Raw genomic sequence first — 27,353 nt, 5'->3', positions numbered from 1 at the left:
AGGGAGACAAACGTCCTCCCCAAATCTGGTGGCTTCACGTCACATTACGCTGTACGTCCGGAAAAGGCCAAGTGCGGGGACTATCAGCCAGTCAAATGCAACAGATGCTCAGTTTCACCGACAATACAGTAGAGAAATCATGTTGCATGCAGAAATCAAAGATCAAACTGGCGTGGTATCAACATTAGCCACTCGGAACCGCGAAGATCATCTTCATGATCATTCGATGCGCCTATCAAGAAAAGAAAAGCAGGCATTTGGCAACGACCCAACAGAAGCGCAGCCTCTTACTGGATGATGAAGAGGCCGATACAGAGATTTGAGCACACACCAGATGATATGACAAATGAAACAATGGGCATGAGGAAAAAACAAGTTTTTACTTACTAGTCGGAATGAAATAAGGGTACTGATTAGGTACAGCCAAACTGCTACTAGACCTTATCTACTTGGTAATCTTTCCTCGTACCACGACAAACAGAACAAAAACAAACACTGGCACTAATCAATTCCTCCCTCACTTAATAATGGTAATATAATAGCAACACATAATATAAGCAACACACGAACTGCGGTTAAGCCTTGGTTTTTTATTGTGCTCTCGTCGACACCACCCTTGGAACCAGCTCTGTGAAGCCAAGTTGTAAAAGTGAAGCCCATCTGCACAACAAGGGGCGATTACAAACTGAATCAAACTGACTTATTAATGTGTATGTACATTGACTTCTGAATTCTGAGATGGATACCTTGGTTAGTGACTCATACCACCATCAAGAGTCGAAGTGATAGAAAGGTCTAAACACTTCAAACTTCTAGTTATTATCTTTCTGGTTGATCAGAACTCGAAGCTCCATTAGGAGGTGTGGACATGTTGCTCGTCGATCCATTCTCCGCTGGTGGAGGAATTCCCCACTTTCTCTCAGATTCCAACGGTTCCATGACATAAACACTGCCATCAGTAAGGCCTAGAGCAAACTGATTTGCCTCCGAAGGATGTGCCGCAACCACAACTGGATGAACATTTGAACTAGAAAAGAAACACATGTCAGCAGTTTACTCACAATTCAACAAAACCAGTTTTTGAGTGGCAACTGTATTAATGACTTGCTTGTTGTAAGTTTAAGGGAAGCAAACATGTGGGTGGCAAAAAAAAAGGACTATTCATAGGACAGTTCTGTTACAACTTCAGTTCAACAGAGTAACTAGTTTGTGGTTACACTGCTGAGAGCCAATCGGATGTAATAAGATCTTATATTATGGGACGTTGGGAGTAGTCTTTCCTATAAATGCCTAACGATGTATTCCAATTCAGTTTGATACATGTAGCACTGCAAACCCATATACTAATTTAAAATATGGTACTATAAACTGGCACAGCGATGCAAATACAGAACTCCCTCATGCAGACGATCCAAATGCACTAAGAAAAAAATCACTGGGAGTTGAAACAATCGTTTGTTCTAATACCAAAAGATGGATTTTTGTTCAGGTATGTATCTTACGGATTTAGTAGCTCAAGGCAACAAAAAAATATAAATCTCCCAAACAAGTATTAGCAATCTGTTATGGACATGCACTTGCTAGTCTAAGCAGCACTTCGGGTAACTTGATTCTATAACTGCCCTTAGAAAGGTGTATCATGTTATTGCACTGAACTAAAGTAATTGCTTGAGGACAAAAAACACTAATTCAAACACAGACCCTCTAAAATGAGGCCAGCCAACATTCTTTCAGAAGAGATAGACAATTAACCCAGTAACTCAGACAGGTAGACAACCCCCTGAGTCCCTGACAGAGTAAATTATGTTTGGTTTGAGCCTTATAGAATACCTGATATTTTGAGGAAGATAAGAAGCTGGAAGAATTCGGCATTGGAGTCTCAAACTTGATGCGCTAAATATGCAGACAGTGGCGTCCAGAAAGCTTGCATAAATCAGTTGACTATCACATGAGAATGTAGCATGCGTTATTGGAGGAGCAGAGGTCTCCCGAGGAGGCCACTGAAAGCAAAGTTAAGGTGAGTGAGCCACAAGACAACCTTCGTAGCAAGAAAGACTAAGCGTCAAATGATAATGAAAGAAATTTCACCTGCTTCACGGGTTCTAGTTTTGAGGCATCATAGATGGCAATCTGGGTCTCATGGACAACAAGACAATGCTGTTGATCTTGGTGGAACTGAACTCGTGTGTCTAAGATGTTGGACGTTGGGCGGCCAGACGGTATCTGCAAAAATCTGCTCCTTTGCCTCTCCCACCCATCAGTGTTCCAAACACATATCTACAACAGGAACAATCAGAAACTGAAGATGGAACAGAACTTGCTTGATAGACATGATCTGACTAGATAGTTCAGTAAATAACCTGTGCATCAGCTCCAGAGGATACCAAAACATTTAACACATTTGAAAAGGCGAGACCTGTAATTTTCTTAGAGTGCCCTCTAAGTTTGCTTTTGACCTGTACAAAAAACGAATACATCTTATCTGAGTGCACCTTGTTCACTACAGAAAAGAACAATCGTAATCATGTTATAGCAGGTGCTAATACCTCATCAATCCGAACGTTGTAAATTTGGATGGTTGAATCATCCATTCCAATTGCAATTATGTTGTTATCTTGAGGATGGAATGCTAGGAAAGTAGCTGCTGGTGGTGGAGGCATAAACGTTGTCATCGTCTGCGGTCACCATAAATGTTAGGATATCTTCTACCGTAAAAATGATAAGTACACATGATCACAATGATTTACTAACCTTAAAAGTCATCATGTTGAATAGAGAGATTTTCCCTCCTGAAGCTGACATGACATATGAATCATTCTTTGACAAAGCAAAGCAGTGAACGGCCTCATCAGGACTATTGTCAATTGTGTCATTAGTCATGAGAATGCCACTTGGAGGTTGCCATAATTGAGGAGAAACACTAGCAGTAGCCTAGAAGAGTGAATAGCAAATTAAAACAATTAGTAACAATCAAACATACAGTGTTCACCTGTGATGTACATATCTACTCCCTCCGTTCCTAAATATAAGCCTTTTTAGAGATTCCAATACAGACTAAATACGGAACAAAATGAGTGAATCTATACTCTAAAATGCGTCTATATACATCCGTATGTAGGTTCTTATTGAAATCTCTAAAAGGGCTTATATTTAGAAACGGAGGTAGTAGTAAGAAAGCTGAGCAACTATGAACAAACAACCAGAATTTCACCTTTCCAGTTGAATTTCGTTCATTACGTGGCCATTTCCACAGTAGATGGACGGCATTTGAAGCTAAAGCCAAGATAGCAACACCTGAATTTGTGTAGATCAGTCTCGAGATCTGCAATTAAGACAAATAAAAACTTATGACAAACTAAGCATTGACACTAGCACACCAAACAGAACAATCCATAATACAAGTAAAAAATGTGAGATGCCCTTCATGCATTATACAGTGCATGCATCATTGACTGACTTGTAAGCCGTAGGTGCATATAGATAAGCATGTGCATAGCTTCACTTAGCAGTCATAATGAATGTTCATGTCCGCAAGACACTTGTCAAACATCAAGCATGTAACAAGAGCTAAAACAGTTGTTCTACACGTAGAAATCACTATGAATTAATTTAACAAAATATTAATCTTATAAATGGCAGTGCACCTACAAAGATTGCTAGAAAATGATGCATATTCAAACATATACAGAGGAAAAAGGCAAGGGAAGAAGTATCACCTTAGCTGTCCTAATACTATCACCTAGTTTTAGTGATCTGCACTGAGCTGTATCAGTTATCTCCATAAGCTTCCAGACCTTTGACTTATCCATTGACTCATCAGCTATTCTAGGTTTTACATCAACCATGCTTCTGTTGTCCCCATTCTGTCAAAAGAAGTCCAGAGTAAGATCAAGTTAGTTTGGATCACAATGTAAATTGTTTATAATATTACAGACCAAATGAATCTGGATCAAAACGAACCATTGCAGTTATAGATGATGGAGCAGCAGTTCCAGAACTGGTTGCAGCGGCGGCGGCGGCAGCTGCCGCGGCAGCAGCAGTCAATGGGTTTATAAGAGGCTGCACCAATAAGAAATGATTGAGCCATGCATGCAAGGAAAACAATCTGAAGTTGTTTCTTGGTTTAAGTAACTACCTTTGTTACAGTCTCAGATGCACTACGAGAAGCATCAAAAGAACGATTTTCCAGTGTGCGCAATAAACGAACACCATCAGCATTTGCTAAGACTTTGATACCATTATCAACAGTAGAGACTGCCAACAGAGTACCCTCCTTGTTAAAGCGGATACGCGGGCTTGCCTGATAGTTATGGGACCAGCCACCAAGTTAGAACAAGGAAGGAGATTCTTATTACATTTATATCAAATCAGAAATTCTCCAACATAAGCACACACAAACAAAAAGAACTCACAGGTAGGCCACCATCAGCTTCAATGGTAGTCAGAAGACTAGTGTTGTCCATGTCCCAAATCTTTATCACGAACTCATCTCCAGCAGCCAAAAACCTATTTCGCGTCGTATCAAATTGTACAACACCCATCGATCGCTTACGAAATCCCTGGTATGTTCTCTTCACCGCACCTTCACTCTCATTCCATTCCACCAGGTGTGATTCACCATCCTTGCTGGTCCCACAAGAAAATAATCTACATAGAGGCAAGAAAAGAGTGAAACAAAGAACAAACACCTGCATAATCCTAGCTAAAAATGTTAACAATGAATTTAGATACGAACCTTGACCCATCCGCACTATATGCCATCGTAGTGCACCAATGACCTGGTGCATCATAGTCAACTCTGGACCCAAGATTATCATAGAGCCATGCCTTTATCTTTCCATCTAAAGCAGTTGAAAAGATGAACTGCGTAACAGGCAGGTAACATGAGGTTAAAAAAACATTAGCTTCCAATAGAAGAAACAATACAATCTGGTGCAAATGCCTGACATAATAAATGCTTTTCAAGTACCTGAATATTTTCCTTGTAATGTGGACAAACAGAATAGACAGGAGCTTCATGACCTTCAAAGGTAAATTGTTTTGTTCCACTGGTGGCCTCCCACACCTAGAATGCAATTATTGTAGACTTCATATTTCTAGTGAAACAAGATACAATACAGTCCCAGAATTAATACCATCACAGAAACTCACCTTTATCGTCTTATCGTCTCCACAGGTAATTATACAGAGCTGCTTATTTGGATGGGCGAATGCAATGTCATTTACGCCACCAACATGTGCATCAATCTAATCAACAGACAGTTTATAATCATATTCAGGACACAAGATAGCAAACCATGTACACAAGACAATGAGCCATAAAGCAGATAGTGAGTGATAAGTATATGCAGTAATACCTCCAAGTGTTGCCTAATATCATCGCCACCATGATAAGAATAAATCTGTACTATATGCCTTGAATAAGCAACACCTTTTAAACAGAACATAACATTAGAAGAGGGCTAACTTGACAGAACAGCAATACAAAAACTGTTCACGACATCTTACCAAACAAGGTTCCATCAGGACTCCATATTATGCGATTAACTGACACGGTAGGATCCTTAACCAGTGCAGCCTGTTTGTACAATTTACATTTACACATACTTATATTAAGTACAGGTAAGAATACTAGGTTACTGAACTACATATTGCAGTGAACAAACCTGGAGGGCCATAGAACATTTCCCAAGCTCCCAAACCTTGAAGTTTCTTACAACAAGTCTCTCCTTGGTGCCAACATCCCACAATCCAATGTCACCAACATTGGTACCAACTAAAACAGATACCAAGTGAAAAATGCACAAGAATGAGATGCTATGGGATAGACAAAGATTTATCATGGGCACAGACATTAAAGAGCTTACCAAGAAGAAGAGTTTGTTGAACTGGATGGAAATCCATGCTCATTGGAGCTGATCCTTGACTCAATGTCCGTGCGACAGCTTTATGGAAATCATCTTGCGGGTAGCTATGGCTCTGCGGATAAGTTACTGGCATCATATTCACCGGAAGATTCACCTGTTAAATACAACCCAGTTGAAATCAGGTATATATCGAGGATTGATTAGGCATAGCATGACAGTATTATCAAGTATCGACTGCAAGAATCCAATAGCGGTAACAGATTTTTGAGGGAATGAAATTGCTAATACCTCCTCAGACAACCCAACTGGCCTAGGTCTCTTACTGACATGATCAGAATCTCCAGATGGATAATCCATAGAAGGGTTAGCAGCCGAGGGTGTCCTAGGATGCTTCAACATAGCAGCTACAAGATATATGTGCAGAAGTGTTAATCAACCATGCAATGCCCACCTATTCATAACGTTCGCGAATTCCTTGCAATATTAACAAACATAAGTACCAGGATTCGTAGGAGTACCAAATCCAATAGCACCTCCAGAAACAGCAGGATGCGTTACTGCTGGAGGGTTTGACATCCAACCGGCCAGAGGTGCGACGGGTGTTGGTGCAGGTTGAAAGGGCTGAAACAGGCATAAACCAGATTATCAATAAATGTACACTTCCACATATAGATGAAGTGTCCAGATATGCTCAACAAGCTTACTCCATGGGCGCCCAATTGGGGGAAACCACCAGGTTTAGGTATAGATCCAAGTAGTGGATTGTTTGCTGGTGATGGAGCACGTGCACCATTTGGTTGTCCACAAGAATGATCAACAAAGAGGGTCTTGATGTCAGGATTAGGCCTAGGATTTTTGCAAAGCTGGTGCTGCCAGTTTAAGCTGCCATATAATACACAATAACATTACTACTATGGTAAATGGAGTTACTGGTGGGGTCCCCACCTTCCACCTCCTTCAAAAATAACAAACAAAAACACAAATAACAACAATTTCACAAGCAAATTAAGTTAAACACAATTTGATTCTTATCCAAACAACATCCTCCTTCGTGTTAATTACCCCACCCAGGCCTGGCGGCAAAGCAAACAGCATGGTTTGGGCCTTGCACATGGTGGGGCGCAATGTCATCCAGGATGGAGCTCAGCTGAGCGTGACACCCAGGTTGGTTGCATCAAGCAAATTAAAGCTGACAATAACTCACCATGCTGGGATAGTATGATATTTTTACACATAGCACACCTTGCCCGTACATAGACTTCTTAATTAATTCTCTTTCCCTCCACGTCCAAACACATATGGTAAATCCAAAGACTCACAAACGTGAGGAAAGAAATTAAACCCAGAATCTCGATAAGGTGGAGGAATATAGGGTAGGCCTAAACCCTAATCCTAACAGAATCATCAACCAGGGCTGACTCTGGTAATCTAGGAATAACCACTTATTCGCAATAAATAATGGAAAGTAAATAGTAATGAATCAAGGAAATAGTAGGCTAACTAGTTGAATTTGCAAATATTTGTGACATCTATATAAGTTTCGGTTCCAAAGAAATAGAGACTGCAGGTTAGCAAATAGTGGTGACAAGTCATATGGAGATTCTATACTTATTTGAACTTCAAATTGTATTGGACTGATGGAAAAATGTAAATGCAAACAGGTGGCTCAATTTTTTGGATATTTACGACTGTAGGATCCGCAAAACTTGTCATGAAGAGCAACCTTATTTACAATGTAAATATGCAATGGTAGAGATGGGTCAAATGACAAGATTATAACATTACGAAACCAAGTTTTGCCATGAATGAACAGCAGCCCTCGCTTAGTTTATGGCAAATTAAGCCAGGTCATATTTTCCTAACCAAGCATGGTTGGTTTAAATAAAATTGGGGAGAACCGAATGTGGTGCACAGCCTCGTTAACTTATAACATTTTACTGGGTCAGTTTTACAAAGGATAAAATGTGAGTTAAAACCCTCTCATGAGGGTTAAGTAATTTTATTGGACGAAAGAATGTTCACCTGGTAGATCTATAACTAGCATCATCAGTTTAGCAGCAAGAAATATGCAGCGTATAAGAATAAATAAGATGCCCATACAACAAAGTAAGGGTGCCAAGAATATTATTTTTCTTCATGTGCTACCTCTGGTTGATAAGTGTCCGTAATCTAGAGCTCTTCAGATTGGGAAACTGGAGCTTATCACGGAATAAGGGGTTAGCTTCGATCAGCTTCTTCAGCTCAACAAGCATTATTGCTCTTGCAGATTTTGTATCACCATACTTGGAGAGCTGCTCATTCTCCCTATCAATAATAAAAGCAAAAACCAATCACTGAGCAATCCAGTAACGGTTAGAGCCACACAAATGATGGCAAGAACCTAATGTTATAAACGAATGCAATCGCGCAGATTTTACCTGAAGTTCTCCAGAGTCAATAGCTGTGTTATCTCCTTAAACAGCTCCTCGTTAAAGGATGCAAACACCTTCAAGTCCTTGACCAAGATTTCAACCGCCTTGGACCGATCATGCCTGGCAGCAAAGGAACACATAGTCAGCTATCACCGCAGTCCAGCATTTATTACAACTAAATAAAGACACCTCTTCCCCCTGCACTTACTTATCGAGGGCCTCGAGATACTTCTGCTTGCGGATCTCAAAGAATATCTTCATCGAGTAGCGGTTGTCGTCGACTTTGGTGAAGCCCCCGAGGTAGCGCTCCACCTCATCCCAATTCCCATTGATCACCTCGTCCTCAAAGTACTTCATGTTGAAGTAGAAACCAGACTCCTGCTCGAGCCTAAACGGCGACAAGGGAAGGTTCCAAGTGAGCAACGCTAGACAAACGAACAGCACCAATTTTTGACTTTATTTATTTATTTTTGGAGTTTGAATCACTCACTTGTGGACGGTCTCCTTGAACTTCTCCTCATCGAGGAACTGCAGGATGAGGAAGACGAGCTCCCGGCTGAGAGAAGACATCCTCGCTTCCCCGACTCCTCACCCACCAGGCGGCGGATGCAACTCGGCTGTAGACCTAGCCTACGGGGGCGCAGGACCCCCCACTGCGGAATAAGATTCGGATTCCAGGTTCAGTTCACGATCGCTCACAGCCCAGCCGCGGCGGAAACAACATACGACGGGAAAAAAAACAGATCAAAAGCGAGATCGATCCAGGCGGGCTAGGGCTTTACCAGCGGAAGGAACCTCCCCGGCTCGGATCTCCTCCGCTCCGCCCCGCGCCGGGCGAGCAGAGCGGGGCCGGCGGAGGGCTCGAGGCGGCGCGGGTCGGCGGGGCGCCCGGCGGCGGAGATCCGGGGGCTGCGCGGCTTCCGATTTGGGGGGGCGGCCGGGGCTATCGCGAGAGGACCGAGAGAGCCGGGAGGATGAGACTGAGGCAAGGGGCAGTATCGTAAGTCAACAAAGGGAACGGGGGTGGGGAGCAGAATTCCCCTATTTATATCGGACGGGACGAGACGATAATGGAACCCCCCCCCCCCTCCCCTGCGCGTCTATATATACTCGCACACTCCCCAAACGACATACGAGAACGTGCAGGATAAAATATCTTTATCGTTGCGGACAGGAGAAAAGGAAAAAAAACACACGCCTTACGTTCGCTGCACGCGTTCGCCCCAAACCCAAACCCTAGATCTGTTTCGGAACCTGCCATATATATACGCACATATCCCAACGATTTTGAAAAAACTCGCCCGGAAATGCAGATCCAAACCCAGGAATCGGGCCCGTGGAAGGCCAGGGCCCCTTTTCGATCCTGCTGCTGGATCTTTTTGGGCATGGGTATACGCAGAACGAACTCCTTGCCCCCGCGAAAAAATTCCAGGATCGAATTCGAATCGAATCAAAAACATCCAACCAACAGCTGCATAATTCCGAACGAAAAGCAAAAACAAAGGCTGTGCTGCACTTACGGAGCTTTGTGGCTGGAGGGACCGGAGAAGAGCTGTGGGGAGAGGAAATGGGTTGTTGGGGGCTAGCTAGGGCAAGGACGGGCAACCACCTCGCGGTCCTATTTATAGGAAACTCTCGTGTTGCCACTGATAAGAGTGATGGCTTATCGATCTGCTCGTGTGCCTCTCTCGATATGCGTATCAGCTTATCCCGTCTGATAAGCGCTGTCTGATAGGCTGATCAGACACGGGAGGTAGTGGTAGGGTCCATGCGGCTCCATCGCCATTAGCGCAAGGGAATCCGCGTTTGGATTTGCTTTTAATGAAGACGTGTCCAGTCTGTACCCAACAACTAAAAGACGCCTTTTAATGCTCTCCTCTCAAAGAAAATCGGCCTTTTCCATTTCTTACTATTTTTTCTTTGCGGAACTAGTATTTCTTACTATTATTAAGGAAACACGTCAGGCAAGACAAATTAAGATATCAGGATTTACCATTTCGTTCACAAATATTTAGTTATGCTTTATTATTTATATATTACCTTCGTCCTAAATTAATTGTCTTAGATTTGTCTAGATACAGATTGGTAGATGCATCCGTATTTATCTAAAACGTGTCTAGATGCATCCGTATCTAGACAAATCTAAAACAACTAAATCAGAATGTGTGAGTATTTGCTATCAATAAGGGGTGTTCGCGCAAAAAGGAAAAGAGGACCAAAAGACGAACGACCAAAACCCTAGCCACCACCCCATCTATTCCCTTTCGTGGCCGCTAAGGCGCGTCGCCGGGCAAAGTTTGTGCAGCCTCGGTGTCAACAGGGAGGTCCTGATCGGGGGGGCGGCCTGCTTGTGGAGGAGTGGACGGCTGATGCGGGGTGGCAAAGGAGATGTGTGCTTAAGTGTCAGTCTTTTTGTCAAGCAGTGCTCAACGGCGGAGCTGGTGATCCAGCGCGATGATCTTCAACAACGGCCTGGCCTGGCTAGGTCACCGGAGAAGAGGGAGTTCGTTCATGGTCTTAGACGGTGGCGAGCTCGACATTAGACCCGTGCTTAACATGTAGTGCCATGAGTGATTTTTCCAGGTTTTCTTTAGGGAGTCTTCAAGTTTTGTTTGGAGCGACGAGCGGTGTTGTTGTTTCACTATAGGAGTAATGTGCTCGTCGTTTTTCCCCGTTTTGTTGCCATGCTTATCGTCGGTGGGCATGGAGCCGTCTCTCCCGCAGGTCTTTCGAGATCCGATCAATTTAGGTTTTCGTTGGATCCATCTGGGTTTAGTTGGGGTTTTTTTTTTCAAGAAAACTTCCAGTCTATTCATCTTCAACCATAGCAGTACAACGAACACCAGAAACAATAAAAATTACATCCCGATCCGTCGACCACCTAGCGACGACTATAAGCACTGAAGCGAGCCGAAGACGCGCCGCCGTCATTGCCCCTCCCTCACCGGAGCCGGGCAAAGTTTTTGTTGTCTTCGAAATTTCTTCAAGCCCTTATATGCACTTTCTTCTCCGAGCCACTCGCTGCCAATGCAGAAGGATGTCGCTGAAAAGAATGGAACGCTGCTTCGCTCTGCTGGATGCGTCGGATCCCATATAAGACGCTCACTCTTTACCCCTGAGGATCTCCCCCCTTATCTTAGAACGGTCTTGCGGCTATCTGCTTCGCAGATCGCGGCTGCCGGCGTCTCTTGATCTACATCAACGACTTTCCGGGACGCTTTTTCTACAAACTCATGGGTTAAAAAATTGCTCTGCCTAGGCAAAGCTCCAAAGACGGCATCAAAATATGCTCACGGCGCGTCGCCGATGGATGCAGGAGGAAGAAGACTTGGGCACCCCCAAAAATTTGAATACGAATTATTAGTTTTTGTATGTGTGTTTGTAAGGACATGTTTGATCCGGTCAGGGGGCGGACGATATACCCCTCCTTTGCAATCTGGACAATCCCCTTTTTGAGTTAATAAATTCCCTTTTACCTTGAAAAAAGGGGCGTGCGATGTTTAATATATGGAGTAGCATTAGGCCCTTCGCAATAAATAAATAGATACAAAGTGTCCTATATTTGAGGATTAATTCTTTTATCACAAAATGCATGACCTTGGACATTCAAATATTAATTTCATACCCTGCAAAAGACTCAATTCCATACCACGCATAAAAAGCATCATGTGAGTAGAACTTGAGTATAGTATAATTCTTTTGCGCTGGGTTGCATGGTAATACGTGTCTCATTTATATTATAAAGAGCAAAATACAAGTCATGTAAGGACCGACATGACAAAACTGAAAAGATAGTAGAACATCTCTGAGCTTGCTTGTGTACTTGGTCGACGTCTTTACTTGCTTTTAGGTTTCGGGAAAGATACGTAATTTGTCGACCACCAACCCAAATAATATGTACTGTAGTAGTGCGTAATAGAGAACATTGTTGAGTACTCAACATTGTTAGTAGCTGTAGCCATCAAGCCAAATAAAATAGAGCATATTGTTAGCTGTAATCCGCTAGTAGTGTGTTTGGTTGTTATCCTCACAAGTCGCTCTCCTGGTTTCACATTATTTCCAATTATGTCCTTTTGTTTCTGTCCATGAAAACTCAGCACACCCCTTTCCTAGCACAAAGTGTAAAGTCAAGAAATGTGTGCTTAGAAAACACATTATACACAACCAAGGGCAAATTAAGGCGTTTGGAGATTAATGTTGTCACTGACAGCGACCCCGTGTCATGGTCCAAACTATCGCCTGCTGTCGCGAGCAGGCAGGACAATATAGAAGCACCGAATCATCATCAAACAATCCGATATATCTCCTTCGTTTTCGAGATCTAAAAGATGATCATGTTCTCAGTGCATACATACACAGAGTATACTATAACACACATCGCATTTCAATTTTACGCCAGACAACAATTTCGCCAGGGAACAGAGACTGACGTGCAAGCATGAATATCTGACGCACATAGAAACTATACTGGCGTACATGGAAAGCACAATATCAGTATCTTCAACAAGTGGAGAAATGTTCTATTGCTCACATTGACTGGTTGTCCAGAACAAACTGTTCACGTCACAAACTTTTTATTTTCGGTGATCAACAGATCTCTTGGTGTACACTAATCCAATGTATATTCTAGTATACAGTTTGGTACAAAACTGCAAACTGCTTAGCAAAACCCTGAAATATGGGAGATGAAAGAGAGGGAGGAGAATATGTAAGAGGGCCTTCTCGTTCCAAAGCAGGTATTATGCTAGATCTGGTGCCAACGCAGGTGTACTGTTCGTGGAGCCGATTGGTTCTTGTAGGGCGAGGTTCAGCGGGAACATCTCGCATTGAGCAACATGTGCCATCAGCTGGTCCATGAGGACCAATGCGGCCATCGTCTCCACCATTGGAACAGCTACAGAAGCAATGATGGGGAAAGGATCAGGTGATAGGACACCAATAGACGTAACAAAAGGTAGAGTATTAGATGGATCCATTACCCCTAGGGACAACACATGGGTCATGGCGACCCCTTGTCAGAAGTTCGATATCCTCATGATCCCTTGTTACAGTATTTTGCTTCTTCTGGGAAAATGAAATTAACACCTCAGATGAATGACTATACAAATGTACCACAGGTAGCATGCATGAAATGTCGCCCTACTTATACTCCAATGGGAAGAAACCAAATTTTTGCACCAAATAAAGGTTTGACTATTCATGGCTGCTAACAAGTTTGATACTTGACATAGCAGTGGTTACAAGTTATTACGGCATAATATCACAGTTCTTATCATTCGAAAAGCATGCCATGGAAACGTTGCTACACTTTCAAGAACATTTTCTCTGTTTTGCAATTCTGAAAGGAAGTTCTCTGCACTGGAATGACTTACCCCAATAGTTGCTGTTGGCTTGAAAGCTACTTTGAAGTATATAGTTTCACCATTTGATATCCCTCCCTGCATGAACACAAATTAACAATCAAGTGTCATACTTCTGATTTTAAGTATTGAAAATGAACATTGTAATAGTAAAGCAGGCGCTAAGATAAATACCTGTACACCGCCCGAGCGATTGGTTCGTGTTCTCACATTTCCAGCCTCATCCATATAGAACTCATCGTTATGCTCACTTCCAGTTAGGTCAGTACCTGGGAACAAGTTACTAATAGTCAGGCGATTTGTAGGAGGCATTCCCACAACAACCAATTTTGTGCAAACCAATTTCCTACCTGCAAATCCACTACCGATCTCAAACCCCTTGCTTGCAGGAAGAGAAAGCATAGCCTTTGCCAGTAGAGCTTCAAGTTTGTCAAATACAGGAGAACCAAGCCCCTATAAATTATACCAGCAGGCAGAAGACAATGCGTTACTATTACTGAATTGTGTCAATGATGATTAAGCAACAAATATGATGTATGATAATGATGAGCCGAGAACAAAATAGAGTGAGGCCTTATTTGGTTTATTATGCTGGAACACACCAAAATCAACATAACAGAATCTTAATACTTACACGAGGAACATTTCTGGCAATGCATGTGACCACCCCACCAATCGAATTCCCATTAATTCGTACTTTATCAATTGCATCAATCATCTTCTGTGCATATTCTGGATCAGGACATCTACAGATGTTGCTCTCTATCTGGAAATTTTAAAAACAAGAAAAAAATCCAGTAAATCACTGAAGAGTATCCTGTAATGTTAGTCAAAAGGGTGGCAACCACGGACCTGATCCAGGGTAAGAGCTTCGTAATCAACTGCGTCTTCAGGAAGTACCACTTGATGCACTTTGGAAACAAATGCTAGAATCTGCAGGTAAATATTTCTCCGCCATAAGGTACTGAAAAATTAAGTTATCAAGACAGAGAGAGCCACGAAATTTGCCCTTCTGTGTGGGAATGAAATGGTGAAATAAATCAGTATTCGCATCAGCATGATACAGATTGCTCTATGCAACAGTATACAAGACGGATCGAAGTACATAAACAACTGGATTGTCATATTTAGGTCAAGCAAGAACTGAAATAAAAACAAAATAAAGAGGGGCCATCCAAGGGGAAAACCACTGCTTATTTGCAAAATCTAACGATGCTAATATTTAATTTAAGACAAAAGTTGAATGCTTCGACATATTTAGGATGTATCCACATGCAAGTTTTCTTTCTTCAGGCCATTGTTTATCAAGCAGTAACCAGGGGAGTGACAAGACTTGGTTACAGATGTGGAATAGTTAAAAAAAAAAGGTGCCAAGTAGGACCGAACCTCTACCCCACATTTGAGCTTAAGAATTTTCTTTGCAACAGCTCCTGCAGCTACCCTTCCAATGGTTTCTCTTGCCGATGACCTTCCACCTCCCTATTACAGTTGGTATAGAAAATTGTTTAATTCAACTATTCAAGTACAGAAAACACCCACATGTAAAGTTGAAGCAGAAAAGCTGCAATAGTTAGTGCTTCAGTGTGAGAACTGGTCTATACATTTTATATATGTATGACAACAGGTACCTGCACAGATCTAACACCGTATTTGAGGTCATAAGTTAAATCCGCATGGGAAGGTCTGTACGCCTTAGCCATTTCAGTGTAATCCTGTGGAACCAAATATGATTGCGAAACAAAAGGGTCAGTGCCAACAATTATTGCCCTTCCAAATGTCCAGCTACCATGAGCAGTTATTAAAAATCTTATATGAGATACTACTACTAGATACTTACACCCCCTCTTTGATCCGTGTTTGGGACAAGAACATGAATTGGTGTCCCAGTGGTCATTCCTGCAGAAAATTCATTCAGCTTTTCATAACACTGACACAAACTAATGCATTCTTATTTAAAAATCAAATGCACCAAGGATATCCCATGTCTTGAAATGTACCCTACCTTCGTATGTCCCTGAAAGGATTTTACAAGTATCGGTCTCCTTCCTTGGGGTTGTTATTCTGCTCTGACCCGGCCGCCTGTGATAATCAACCTCTTCATATTAGTTTGCATCATGGAAATATCTAATGATTATATCTCCAAGAGTTCAACAGAATGCATTTGCAATATCCTAATTCTGGCAGCAGCTGGAAAACTAATGAAATATTGAAGCACACCTTCGATCAAGGTCTCCTTGCATGTCTTCCTCCGTGAGTGGGATTCTGGGTGGACAACCACTGATAACGCAGCCAACACCGCCTCCATGAGACTCTCCATAAGTTGCAACCTGGAAGTAGTCCCCGAAGATGTTTCCAGCTGCTTTCACCTCTGTTCTCCAATTTACGGAGCAACACATGTCAGAGTTAGCTCTTTTACGGTTCTCGTTCAAAGAGAACTGCAGTTATGCTGACATGCAGGGCATCTCAGAGTTTACATAGAATATACAAATTCAGGATACAAAAAACGACAGCATTGGAACTAGGTACTGTCACAACCCCTGAGATCTCAAAACACCAATGGAGATGCAACAGTGAACCTGTACTGAGCTATGGGTGATATGGCCAAACGAACTATGATCTTTGAAATTGCGATCGCGGAAATACGGTTCCGAAAATGGCATCAGAAAGACGGCTTTTCTCTACAGAACAGTTCACAAACCCTCTTCTCCATGCCACCAACGACGGCCATACTATACTCTCAGGCAGCAGCTGACCAAGCAATCCTAAGCTCGCCTTAAAGCAACCAACCAGTTACCCCCAACCCCATAAACGGAGCAGACACGGCGAAGCGCGTTCTAACAACAGGAATCGAGGAGGCGCGGAGCAGCGGGACGGACCTAGGCGGGCGGCGCGGCGGCGACCGACGGAGAAGCGGACGGAGGCGGGGGCGGAGTCCGTGAGCGCCCGGAACCCGCCGCGGGGGAGGGAGCTCCAGGGCGCCCCGGCGGCGAGCTGGTGCGACGTGGGCGCGGTTGCCATTGGAGAGGGGTGGTAGATTGGTTGGTTTGGTTTCGGTTGGTGAGGTGGAACAGAGGAGGAAGGGGAGGGGGTGGACTCTAAATACGCGACGGAGAGGCGCCACCTACCTACCCCTCGCTCCGGCGGCTCAGGTCTGGTGGTCTGGTTTGGTTTCGTGGTGTTTGCCGCACCTACGACGACGAGACCGGAGGCCCCGGTCCGGTGCGGGTTGGTGAGGGGATTGACTCGCTAAACACAACACACAGTTTTTTTTATTACAATATACACATGCTTGTGCGTTGCAATGGAAAATCAAAATCACAATATCTAGGGGTTTATGTCCCGTCTCCTCTCCTTCTCCTCTCCTCCTCCTCCCCTCTCTTCTTGAGAGTCGCCTCTTGCTCAGGCCCGGCTCGGGCCCCTCTCCTCTCCGACGGCGCTGCCGGCCGGAGTAGGGCGGGGAGAAGAGCTTGGATTGCCGTACAGACTAGATGTCAGGTTGTCTTTAGGACTAGCGTTATGCCGTCGGGAGGTATGCGGCTGGTGCAGGCGAGCTGTGACCAGCGGCTGGCGGCGGTGAAACTCCTCTTAACGGTGCTCCGGTGGTCGGAGCCAGAGGCGGAGGGGATTTTCGTCGGCGTTTCTCCCCCAAATAAGCTCGCAGGTGTCCCAGATCTGGAGCTCAAGCTCCTTCTTCCCCACTTCTTCTCAAGCTGCCATGGAGGTGGACTGGAAGAAGAGGGAGGAAGGGGATTTAGTTGCTCTATCCTTTCTGCGTGTCCTTGGAGCCTAAGTTTTGCAGCAAATGGTGGGGGATCTCGGTGCAAAGAGCATCAGGAGGTTCTTGCCACTGCGCCGCTGCACCTTCTGGTCGAAAGGCGACCACTCGGAGTTCCAGCGACGGCGTCCGGCTCCTCTATTTCCTCCTGGCCGCCGAGCCATATGGGAGGCAGTTTAGCAGGTTCTTCGTCTGGTACTTCAACTGTCTACCTCTGATTGTGCGCTGGTGGTGCTGTAGCCATTCCTCCGCCCCAAGTGGTTTCGTCCCCGGTGGTGGTGGGATCGGGCCAGGATCGAAGACGGCGAAGAGGACTCGATTGCTTTTCAGTTTTGTTGTCTGGGGTCCTATCTACAAAAATGTCCGGCCTGGATTGTAATTTTCTCTTTCTGTTGGGCCTTTATGTAAGATGTTGCATGCTTATATAATATAAGTCTGGGTCCTTCGGGGCCCTTCTTGTGTTGAAAAAAAATCACAATATCTATAGGTAAGTCGTCTGAATTTACTATCTGGGCCGGTCGAGTTTTGGAAGAAGAAGCAGTCTCGCCGGAGGGAAGGAAGGAAGGAGCAGCCGCTGGCGATCTATCTTAGGGTGGCAGGGTGGCAGGCTCGTCATCTGATCTATCTTACGGTGGCAGGCTCGCCGACATTCTATCTTACATGGGGGTGCAGGTTCGTCGGGAAAAATCTGCTCAATGACGGGGTTAGAGGGATGGCCGGGGGCGGCGGCGGCATGACGGTGGGCGGCGGTTGGGGGAAGGGCGGGGCGGCGAGGCTGTCGCGGGAGTGTCGGGGGCTGAGGGTGGTGGAGATTGGCGGCGAGGCCTGGGGTGGATTGGCGGTAGTCGGAGGAAGAGGATAAACAATCCATTGGCCTGGGCTAGAAGACGACGGGGGATCCGTTGGATCTTGATTGGTTTAGTTAGAAATCGGCTGGTCACAAAACTGTTTTCAGCCAACATTTGAGGCACTCGACCTTCTTGTCTTTGGACTCACGCCCCCAAATCTGCCTAGCCGAACAACAACACCGGATCTAGTGGAGGGAGGGGGGGTCATCTTCACCAATCGTAGCGAGGATAAGAGTCCTTGTTCCAAGCTCCATCATGAGCTCATACCGTTGAGGTCATCCATGCGAACGAGCTCTGCACCCTTGGGAGAAGGAAGATGAGAGTGGTGTGGGGGTAGAGAAGTCCACACGCGAGGAGGGGATCAAGAGGAGTGGATGAGAAATAAAATCTACCATGGAGAAATGGGTGGAGGAGAAAGAAATAAGGAAAAGGATAAAACTAGGGAGGAGGCTATGTAGGAGTGGTTGCTTATTTGGCCGTTTGGTGGAAATGGTTTCACTTGATCTTTGTTCTTAATAGTTTCAATTATTTGATTCATTGCACTTTTTCAACGAATAAATCGGTAAGCTGGATCATTATTCTAAGGCCTCTTTGGTTTACAGGAATTTTGTGAGAATTCTACGTGATATAATTTTTGTATGAAAATTTTCCTTAAGAGTCACATTTCTATACATGATTGTTTCCTATCTGCCGTACTTCAAAGTACAAGAAATGTTAGCTCAGACCTAATAGAAGAAAAGCATATCATGTGAACTGAATGATGTATTTCTTTCTATCGCTGTTCATAGAATTTGAGCTACAATGCGTCTCACTTCTTAGGCCTCCTTTCGTCCATAAGAATTTTATTTTTATCATATGCATCACATGACATATGAATTTTGTAGGTTAAAAATTCTTTGAATCTCTTTGGTTTGTAGGAATGGATGTCTATTCGTATGTAGAATAAGAATCAATCCTTCACATTTTCAAAGAAAAAAAACATTGCCTAGATTCAATGAAAAAATTCTTATCATATGCATCACAGGACATCTATTTTCTTATAAGAGTTGAGATGCATGTCATCTCATTTCCTATGATTTTTCTATTCCTATACTTTTCATATCCTATGAAGCAAAGCTGCCTTATAGTTTTCCTAATCCTATAATATTTCTATATCCTGTGAACCAAAAAAGCCAAAAAGAAGAGACAATGTAACGATCAAATGAGCTTTCACAAAAAGAAAAACGATCCATCACAAATCGAACTTGACACCAGTCAGATGATGCTCGTGGAGAGGGTTGGTGACTTTGTGTTCCTCGTTTATCACACGTTAAGTTTGAGCAAACAACAGGAAAATAAGTTGGAGCACGGCAGCACGCGATGCCAACGCCAGATAAAATATACTCCATTCGCACACAAGTGGAATCATCATAACTCATCAGCCACAAACAGAGAACCCAGAGAAGAGAAATGTGTCAACCTCAAGGTAAATTTATGATACGATAGAAATTACGAGACTTTGTACAAATCTGGAGGCACCTTCTGTGCCTCTTTCCCCCCTCCCCCGACAGAGGAAACCAGGCAGGCACGAGGCACACCCCCAACCCTGCTGCAACTTCTTCAGCTAGCCAACAGCACACGCATGAACGTATCAGATGTCCTCATCTTGGCATCTGCCGGGCTCCCCGCCGGAGTCGGCGAGCCGCTTCGTGATGCCAGAAGCTTTACAACATGCTTTACATACACTACAGGTAACCGAGGCGAGTTTAACAGTTACATCCCGTATGCTCAAACGAAGTGAGCACCCTGCAGGGGGAGAAGGCCCGAAGGCCGCAATCCAGAAGCATATAGTGTTTTTACGCTGTTCGTGATAGGCTGCAGCTACACCTCTTCCTGATGCAGAGCAGGGGGTGGAGGTAGCGGAGGCGATTGGGACGTCTGCTGGGGCGGCTCTTCGGCTTTGTTGTTAACTTTGATCTCCAGCAGCCGCTCGACCGGCTGACGGCAGATGGGGCACCTGGTGGTCTGGTACCTCAAGACCTTGGCGCACTCGCTGCACATACACTGCGGCAAAATATTCAGTGTCAGAGTTACTAGAGATGCCAGCAGAGTCGGCTGCCAAAAAGCTCATAATACTGGAAATGGATAACAATTCCTGAGTTATTGTAGACTTTTTCTGGATCAGTAAATAGAATATGAAATGTTTAAGATCACACTGGGTAAACAATATAGTACAAGTGGAATAACACAGTAAATCTCTGGAAATCATGTTTTTTCCTAGAATAGCAAAACTGCAGCATTATAGCTTAATTAACTTCAATCATAGATAATATCAAACTTAAGCTTGTATTTTTATAGATTTGAGACTTACCATATGCCTACATGGAAGGACAGTAGTATCCCTAGGTTCTGAGAGGCAGATGACACATTCTTTCCCAGGATCATTTGCATCAGTGTCCCCTTCCACAGAGTTTCCTATCCCATATATTTCCTGCAATTCATACCTGGTGCCATTCACCCAAAGGATCTGACTAACAACTCGTACTTGATAGTCGCCACTTTCTTTCTTTTCAAACACAGCCTGTGTGATCTGTGAGTTTGGAGTTTTTGGCTTCTGGTCTTCCCCCTCCGATGGTTGATCAGCAGACAGTGTTGTCTCAGCTTTAACTGCAAGTGGATATATTTCCATCCCCCCCTGTTTCAACAACTCAGAGTCCTCAAACACTGAGAAGTCAATTCCTGTCCCTGAAGGTTGCCTAAACTTCTGGCCAAGACCCTCTTTGAAGCTAACAGTAACAGGCTTAATCAAGTCTGGCTTCATTGCTGTTAGATTGCAGTTGAGCTCTTCCTTTGCAAAGAAGTAGACAGTCATGCTGTTCAAGGAAGTAGATTAAGAAGAATGGTAAATCACCTAACATTACAGAAAGAATAAGACTTCTTTTATCTGTATTAAGGAAGCTGTAATGCTTTAGTCATACAACATGAAAGTACAACAATACATTAAATAGCAATGCAGCTCTAGCACAAAACACCAAAATCCTCTACAAACATACCAGTGTCATATTTGCAGGAAGGACAAGTACAGTGTGCTTCGTATAGTTATCCCAGAATAAACAAATTTAATTTCAATACATATTTCGCTAACCATTAGCGATTTCGCAACCTATTACACTTAGGCATCCTTTGGTTCATAGGAATAGGAAAGTCACAGGAAATGAGATGACATGCATCTCAGTTCCTATAGGAAAAGAGATGTCACTTGGTTCATAGGATAAGAATTTCTCCAATAGGTCTGAGCTAATGTTTTTTTTTCCTTTGAAATGTAAATGATAGGAACCAATCCTACATAGGAATAGGAATCGACTCCTACAAATCAAAGGGATCTATAGAAAATGTTTCTTCAGATAGCCTATCCTATAGAATTCCTACAAAGCAAAGCAGGCCTTAAAATTATCTTTGAGAAAAATGTAGCAAGATGCATGCTTTATCACGGAACGGTATCGACAACTTGGTAGAATTGAAATTCCAAGAATTCTTTTTGGTGGCTCATAATCAGAACACATCAATTTCAAATAAACTATAAAGAAAGACTTGCTTGGTACAAATATCTGGTAACGGACAGATTATTCAACCAAGCGCGGATGTGCTACAAAAATGATGATGAAAGAGGGAAAATGGTACAGGGGATGAAGACCTTAACAGTTCCAAATATAACTCCAAGGATGGAAACATGTTGGTTTAGAGAATAAAATATATGCCTACAGTAACAACTGAGCAGAAAGTATCTACCGTCGACTAGGCCACCTCTGAGAATAGGGCACAAATAACACTTGGTGTTAACAATGCGGCGGAGCGAGCATCCTCTGTAAGTCTCACAACCAATGCAAAAATTACAATGGTTTGACCAGGCAGGAACCCACATATGTAGTGTTCTGCCTCCAGAGTACGGACACACAACAAGTACCAAAGTTTAACAGTTGCCAAGGGATCATCAAAGTGTATGGCAACTGTAGATCATTGAAACTTCATCCTTACTAACAGAGTTTTTACTAAAGACTTTTGAGAAGAATCTAATAATGAATAAAACATGCATATAATGCTATAGCTGGCTTTCTGGCTATTGAAGAAGCATTATTTGCAAGGACCAGGGTATCAAGGATACTGCAATAGATGACTGAGCTCGTCCTTACAAGCATGTTAGTGTTCTCAGGTAATACTTTTGTAGACAAAAAGTCTTCATGTATGGTTTTTACTAATTCCCTTTTTCTGTTTTGATCAATAGAGGGAATCGTCAATCAACAAACAAATGGAGGTCAAAGATCGCTGAAATAGACAAATACCGCCCTTAACCTCAAGCAAGTGAAAGCATCACCATCATCAGAGACTGAGACTAATTCCTCAAAGCATCAACGTCGATGTACAAAACGAATCCATGCAAACAAGAACACCTTCCACACAAATCCTGCTCCCGGCCACTGGCACAAATATACATAAAGGAAGAAAGATTCACCTTCCAGCGACGGTGGCATCGAAGGTGAAGGCGACGAGGAAGCGGCCGGGACAGCCTTCATCAGGCTCAATCCGGAGCGTCTCCTTCTTGAGGTTGACGTCGTTGCGGATGGTGACGGCCTTCTGGTGCTCGACGTAGGGCGTGGGCATGGGCGGCTGGAGCCCGTAGGGGTAGCGCCCGGCCCAGCCGGGGTAGTTGTGGGAGTGGACGGAGGGCGGGAACTCTGTGGGGGGCACGTTGGGCGGCGGCGCGGCGCCCCTGTGGTGGTGGTCGTAGGGCGCCGGGAGGGGCACCTGCACGGACGGCGGCGGCGGCGGGTAGTAGTTCCCGTACTGCGGGTAGTACTGCGGCGGGTTGGGGTTGGGGTACTGCGGCGGGTAGGGCGTGGCGGCGGCGAAGACGTAGCGGTTGGGCGCGGCCTCCGGCTGCTGCGGGGGCGGCGGCGCCTGGTGGTGGTGGCCGTGGCCGTGGCCGGAGCTCCGGCGGCGGTGGCCCGGGCCGCCTCCCCCGCCGTTGCTGCCCGCGTTGCCCATAGCTCCCGCGCGCGCAGATCACCCGCGCTCAGGCTCGGATCTCGGGGCCCTGGAGCATCAAAATTGGAGGAGCCTCGCCCTCCTCCCAATTCCTCTCCTCCCAACGTCCCCAGAAAACCCAAAAATCCAAGAAAGATAACACGCACGCCGGCTCCGGGGATCGGAAGAAGCGGCGTGGTGGAATTGGAGCCCCCGATCGATTCCCCCACGCGGATCGAAATCGACGATCGATTCGATCGGGGTCGAGGGAGGGGAGGAGGGAGGAGGGAGGGAGGGAGGGGGACGCTTGCCGGCGCGCTCACCCACACTTGTTTGCTTTCTCGTCTGTGTCGTATTTTTGGGGCTATAATGGAAGGTTGCGCGTAAAGCACACCAGTATCGTCTCTTTTCTCTCCCCCCCTCGCCCTCGGTGGTTACAGCTATGGTTGTTATCTATCACACCCCCAGCCCCTTTAACTCCCCCCGAATCGCCCGCCGGCCACGCGGGGCTTGTGCGCGGCGTGCGGGCGCCAAACCAGCGGCGGGGCTCCCTCGAACCCCGTCCGAGGCACGGCGAGCTTTTTCACCCCACACGTGAGGTGAATGTGCGACGACCAGTGCGCGGAGCTCTGCATTTGGCGGTGAGGGAGTGATGGCCTATTTTCGGTGAGGCTCTGCACTGCTCCCGTTTCCAGCATGCAACCAAGTGCGAGTAATAGTGGTGTGGAGTGGCTCCAAGCCGCACGGTAAACTCCTCTCCTGGCCGCACGTGTAAAAACCTTTTGAAATTGCAGTGAAATGGCGACGACCGATGCATCATTGGCTGTTTTTGCGGGGTTGGAGTTGGAAACGGAGGGGCTGGTTGTCAAGTGGCAACAATTCTTATATTCCTTGCCCTTTTGTTAACAAAGCTTTCTGGGAAAGAGGTCCTTCTAGTGGGAGGAGGCGGTAGTGGTAGTGGTCAGAGCGGAGCCTAACCAGAGGCGTCGCTGCTCCGCTTTTGCTAGTGGGCTTTTCCGTTCGACTAATGACAAAGAAACAACAATACATTTATACCTTGTTCGGTTTGTTTGGAATAAAGCTTCCTACAATCGCACGGCTCCCTTGCATGGCCAAAATGAAAGGCGTGCACGATACAGATGCAATAATTGAGCGACCTTCCTTCGCACAACAGACGAACGGTACTGTCAGTGGCCTCGGTGTGGTCGATGGGATGGTTGATTTAAGCCTGAAAATGTGGGTGCTCCTCTAATTGGCGACACCCTTTCCGTCGTCGCACTCATTTACTTGCTCTCGCTTGGTTAGCGTCCAAAGTGGGCATGCATGCGTCCCTACTTGACTAGATAAACACTTGCTATCCGATGCGACCGCAGCTGGCCTCGACCCCGGGACAATGCCTGGACCCCAAAGGGAAGGCGATCGATCGTGAGGCACCACCGATCAGTACGTAACAAATGCCAGGCTTGTTGATGATCTCGAGATAGAGTACGCCGCGCCTCCATCTCGACCTTCCACGGTAAAACCAGACCGTGGATGAAGCTGGACAAAATATTTGTCGGCCAGAGACGTTGTGTAAATGAAGTTGGACGGGTTTATCCGGGCAGAGCTTCTTGAGGTCCAGTCCATACTTATTATTTGTCCGTTCATTTTACTTTATTTTATTTTTGAGACTCCGTTTCAGTTTACAAGTTCTGTGCATATACCTAAGTTGTCAATTTTATCATTTTAATATAAATTATATAACACAAAAATTATAACGTTTGACAATAGAACATCTAAAGTTTATATTGGTATATTTTTTGTAATATACTCCCTCCGTTTCAAAATATTTATCTTTCTAGAGATTTCAATAGATGACTACATACGAAGCAAAATGAGTGAATCTACACTCTAAAATATGTCTACATACATCCGTATGTTGTAGTTCATTTGAAATGTCTAAAAAAACTTATATTTCGGTACGGAGGGAGTATGACTTTGTATTATGTTGGTCAAATTAACGACCTAGGGATACGCGTACACCCTATAAACTGAGAGAGGGAGAAATTATTTGTCCGTTCATTTGTTGGTGCGCCAAGATATCCATGGGCACGAGTTACTATCCACACCCATATGTGATAATTGTAATAAAATAATACTAATAATTGTAGCTGGATATCCGTCAAGTAGGGACGTATCTGTTGACGAGAGATGTTGTGAGAACTGAAAAGAGTAGACGAGACTGCCTCCTCCTCAACATCGACAAAAAAACAAAGGAATAACGAAGGTTCCCAACCAAAGCCAAAGCTTCACTGCTGCACGATGCTGCCTCGGTCCGTCTTTCCTTCCCCATCAAGCAGCTTCGTCGGAGGCAAAAGGAGTTTTTCTTTTTTAGAACAACCGCCTGATCTTTATTACTCCCTTCATCTCATAATATAAGAACGTTTTTAACATTAGTGTAGTGTAAAAAATATTTTTATATTATAAAACAGAGGGAGTAATTAATACTGAAGTTTACATAATCAGGTGGTTCTAGCAACCATATATGACGCCCAGGGGCCAACTTTAAAGTGTTTTAGCAACAAGATGAGCATTTACATTATTCTCTTTTTTTTTTTGAGTGGGCATCTACATTATTCTGGTGCCCGAAATCACTAATTGAGGAGTATTCATTGCAAAGATCACTCTTATCTTTTCAGGTTGTGACAGTGGCGCACTGCATGTGCGCCACTTATCACAACTTGAGAGTTTTCCTTTTTCCGTAGATCCGTTTATTCAAAGCGTTTCATTTCTTAAACCATGAGTCCAAATCTCGAACCGTTTTCATCGTTGGATTTCTCGCATCGAGACCTTCAAAACTAGAACCCATGTTGATAGTTTTTGACAAACTTTTTTTCACGAAAAAACTGAACGAAAAAATAAACCAGGAGCACGGGTTTTTCCTTTTCCGAAAGAGGCATGCCCGTGCCTCTCGTGAAATCATAACCGTGCCTCTCACGGAAGCAAAACCGTGCCTCTCGCGGAAGAAAAAAGAAGAAGAGAAGACACTTTTTTTTTCCTTTCCAGGAGGCACGACCGTGCCTCTCGCGAAAGCACAACCATGCCTCTTGCGGAAGCAAAACCGTGCCTCTCACAGAAGAGAAAAAAAAGAAAACACGTTTTTTTCCGTCTGCCTCTCGCGGAAGCAAAATCGTGCCTCTCACGGAAAAAAACCAGAATACGCGTTTTTTTATTTCTGAGAGGCACGTCCGTAATTCTCGCGAAAGCACAACCGTGCCTTTTGCGGAAGAAAAAACCCAGAAAACACGTTGTTTTTCGTTTCCGGAAGGTACGGCCATGACTCTCGCGGAAGAAAAAAAACGTGTTTTTTCGTGTAATTTTTTTGTTCCAAAAGCTAAGGAATACCGGTGGAAAACCGAAACGTTAAAAAAAATTGTTTAAAAAGCCGAAAACACGTGCGAAAACATAAATAAAAAAACAAAATCCGAAGAGAGCGCCCAGAGCGCGACACATGGTGGGTGGCTGAGAGCGCGCCAAGTGGCGCTGATCGTTGTGAGGCTTCCGAATGGCGTCGCTCATGACCAATGACCTTACACAGGTTCGACCGACTGGGCCGGCCCGTTAAAAAAATAGTTTTGTTCATAATAAGAGGGGCCTGTGAGATTTTTTTTAGGAACAGGGGCCTGCGAGACCTCCTTCTTGGCGCCTTTAGCGCTCGTTAGCGATCGCAGCGCCCGCGCGTCGCTCGCATGGGCCTGGCCCAGCAACGCTCGTTGCCTGTCGCGGCTGGCTCGCTAGCTGCCCGCTCGATCGTTCGCTCCCGCAGCTCAATCGACAGCTACCAGCTCGATCCTTGGCTCCGGCTCGATCAATTTTTTTTCTTCACTCGGAAAAATGCTACAGTGTGTACTGATTTTCTTGGAAAAAACAAACTGTTTTACTACAGTATGTACTCTTGTCCTTTGAAAAAAGTTCATTGAATTTTAAAAATGTTCATCGAATTCGAGAAAAAGTTCATCGAATTTGAAAATAGTTCACCGAATTCGAAAATAGTTCACTGAATTCGAAAAAAGTTCATCCATTTCCAAGAAAAAAGTTCATTGATATTGAAA

At 44.5% G+C, this 27,353-nt stretch overlaps 3 protein-coding genes across 4 annotated transcripts; all 3 read right to left on the bottom strand.

The window, feature by feature from the left end:
- Positions 1–361: 361 nt before the first annotated feature.
- Positions 362–9,367, bottom strand: LOC123098023 (protein TPR3). Of its 2 annotated transcripts, none has more exons than XM_044519893.1 (27): positions 9,061–9,367; positions 8,769–8,931; positions 8,487–8,666; positions 8,285–8,398; positions 8,013–8,171; positions 6,572–6,749; positions 6,368–6,488; positions 6,156–6,271; positions 5,868–6,021; positions 5,667–5,776; positions 5,509–5,578; positions 5,358–5,431; positions 5,152–5,247; positions 4,970–5,065; positions 4,736–4,863; positions 4,413–4,647; positions 4,136–4,300; positions 3,961–4,059; positions 3,717–3,863; positions 3,212–3,322; positions 2,752–2,931; positions 2,547–2,675; positions 2,361–2,456; positions 2,089–2,277; positions 1,831–2,000; positions 747–1,027; positions 362–660 (listed from the first exon to the last, which is right to left on the bottom strand). In XM_044519893.1, the coding sequence occupies exons 2-26, from the start codon at positions 8,846–8,848 to the stop codon at positions 820–822; spliced, it is 3,405 nt and encodes a 1,134-aa protein (XP_044375828.1). In that variant the 5' UTR covers positions 8,849–8,931; positions 9,061–9,367; the 3' UTR covers positions 362–660; positions 747–819. The 2 variants fall into 2 exon arrangements, with proteins under 2 accessions (XP_044375828.1, XP_044375829.1); XM_044519894.1 differs by having other exon boundaries at positions 6,386–6,488.
- A 3,390-nt stretch (positions 9,368–12,757) lies between these two features.
- On the bottom strand, positions 12,758–16,821 carry LOC123098022 (chorismate synthase 2, chloroplastic). Its single transcript, XM_044519892.1, has 13 exons — positions 16,515–16,821; positions 15,856–16,006; positions 15,641–15,717; positions 15,476–15,534; positions 15,267–15,350; positions 15,025–15,117; positions 14,491–14,571; positions 14,273–14,404; positions 13,989–14,091; positions 13,813–13,907; positions 13,651–13,716; positions 13,258–13,342; positions 12,758–13,172 (listed from the first exon to the last, which is right to left on the bottom strand). The coding sequence occupies exons 1-13, from the start codon at positions 16,654–16,656 to the stop codon at positions 13,018–13,020; spliced, it is 1,323 nt and encodes a 440-aa protein (XP_044375827.1). The 5' UTR covers positions 16,657–16,821; the 3' UTR covers positions 12,758–13,017.
- A 2,890-nt stretch (positions 16,822–19,711) lies between these two features.
- Positions 19,712–23,629, bottom strand: LOC123098021 (probable E3 ubiquitin-protein ligase LUL2). The gene is made up of 3 exons (XM_044519891.1): positions 22,751–23,629; positions 20,612–21,113; positions 19,712–20,304 (listed from the first exon to the last, which is right to left on the bottom strand). The coding sequence occupies exons 1-3, from the start codon at positions 23,281–23,283 to the stop codon at positions 20,122–20,124; spliced, it is 1,218 nt and encodes a 405-aa protein (XP_044375826.1). The 5' UTR covers positions 23,284–23,629; the 3' UTR covers positions 19,712–20,121.
- Positions 23,630–27,353: the final 3,724 nt, after the last annotated feature.

Source organism: Triticum aestivum, chromosome 4D, assembly GCF_018294505.1.
Source record: "Triticum aestivum cultivar Chinese Spring chromosome 4D, IWGSC CS RefSeq v2.1, whole genome shotgun sequence".
Taxonomy (NCBI): Eukaryota; Viridiplantae; Streptophyta; class Magnoliopsida; order Poales; family Poaceae; genus Triticum; species Triticum aestivum.
This window is presented reverse-complemented; position numbering and strand designations above follow the sequence as displayed.

What these genes read in the sequence shown, in the direction of transcription:
- LOC123098023 (XM_044519893.1), bottom strand. Translation starts at nt 8,848, where the DNA reads ATGTCTTCTCTCAGCCGGGAGCTCGTCTTCCTCATCCTGCAGTTCCTC. An exon ending in ATATTAGGCAACACTTGGAG is followed by an intron (nt 5,248 to 5,357) that starts GTATTACTGCAT and finishes TCTGTTGATTAG; the next exon opens with ATTGATGCACATGTTGGTGG. An exon ending in ACAACGTTCGGATTGATGAG is followed by an intron (nt 2,457 to 2,546) that starts GTATTAGCACCT and finishes TTTTTTGTACAG; the next exon opens with GTCAAAAGCAAACTTAGAGG.
- LOC123098021 (XM_044519891.1), bottom strand. Translation starts at nt 23,283, where the DNA reads ATGGGCAACGCGGGCAGCAACGGCGGGGGAGGCGGCCCGGGCCACCGC. An exon ending in GATGCCACCGTCGCTGGAAG is followed by an intron (nt 21,114 to 22,750) that starts GTGAATCTTTCT and finishes TTCCTTGAACAG; the next exon opens with CATGACTGTCTACTTCTTTG. An exon ending in TCCTTCCATGTAGGCATATG is followed by an intron (nt 20,305 to 20,611) that starts GTAAGTCTCAAA and finishes ATTTTGCCGCAG; the next exon opens with TGTATGTGCAGCGAGTGCGC.
- LOC123098022 (XM_044519892.1), bottom strand. Translation starts at nt 16,656, where the DNA reads ATGGCAACCGCGCCCACGTCGCACCAGCTCGCCGCCGGGGCGCCCTGG. An exon ending in CAAGGAGACCTTGATCGAAG is followed by an intron (nt 15,718 to 15,855) that starts GTGTGCTTCAAT and finishes TGATTATCACAG; the next exon opens with GCGGCCGGGTCAGAGCAGAA. An exon ending in AGCTCAAATGTGGGGTAGAG is followed by an intron (nt 14,572 to 15,024) that starts GTTCGGTCCTAC and finishes ATTTACCTGCAG; the next exon opens with ATTCTAGCATTTGTTTCCAA.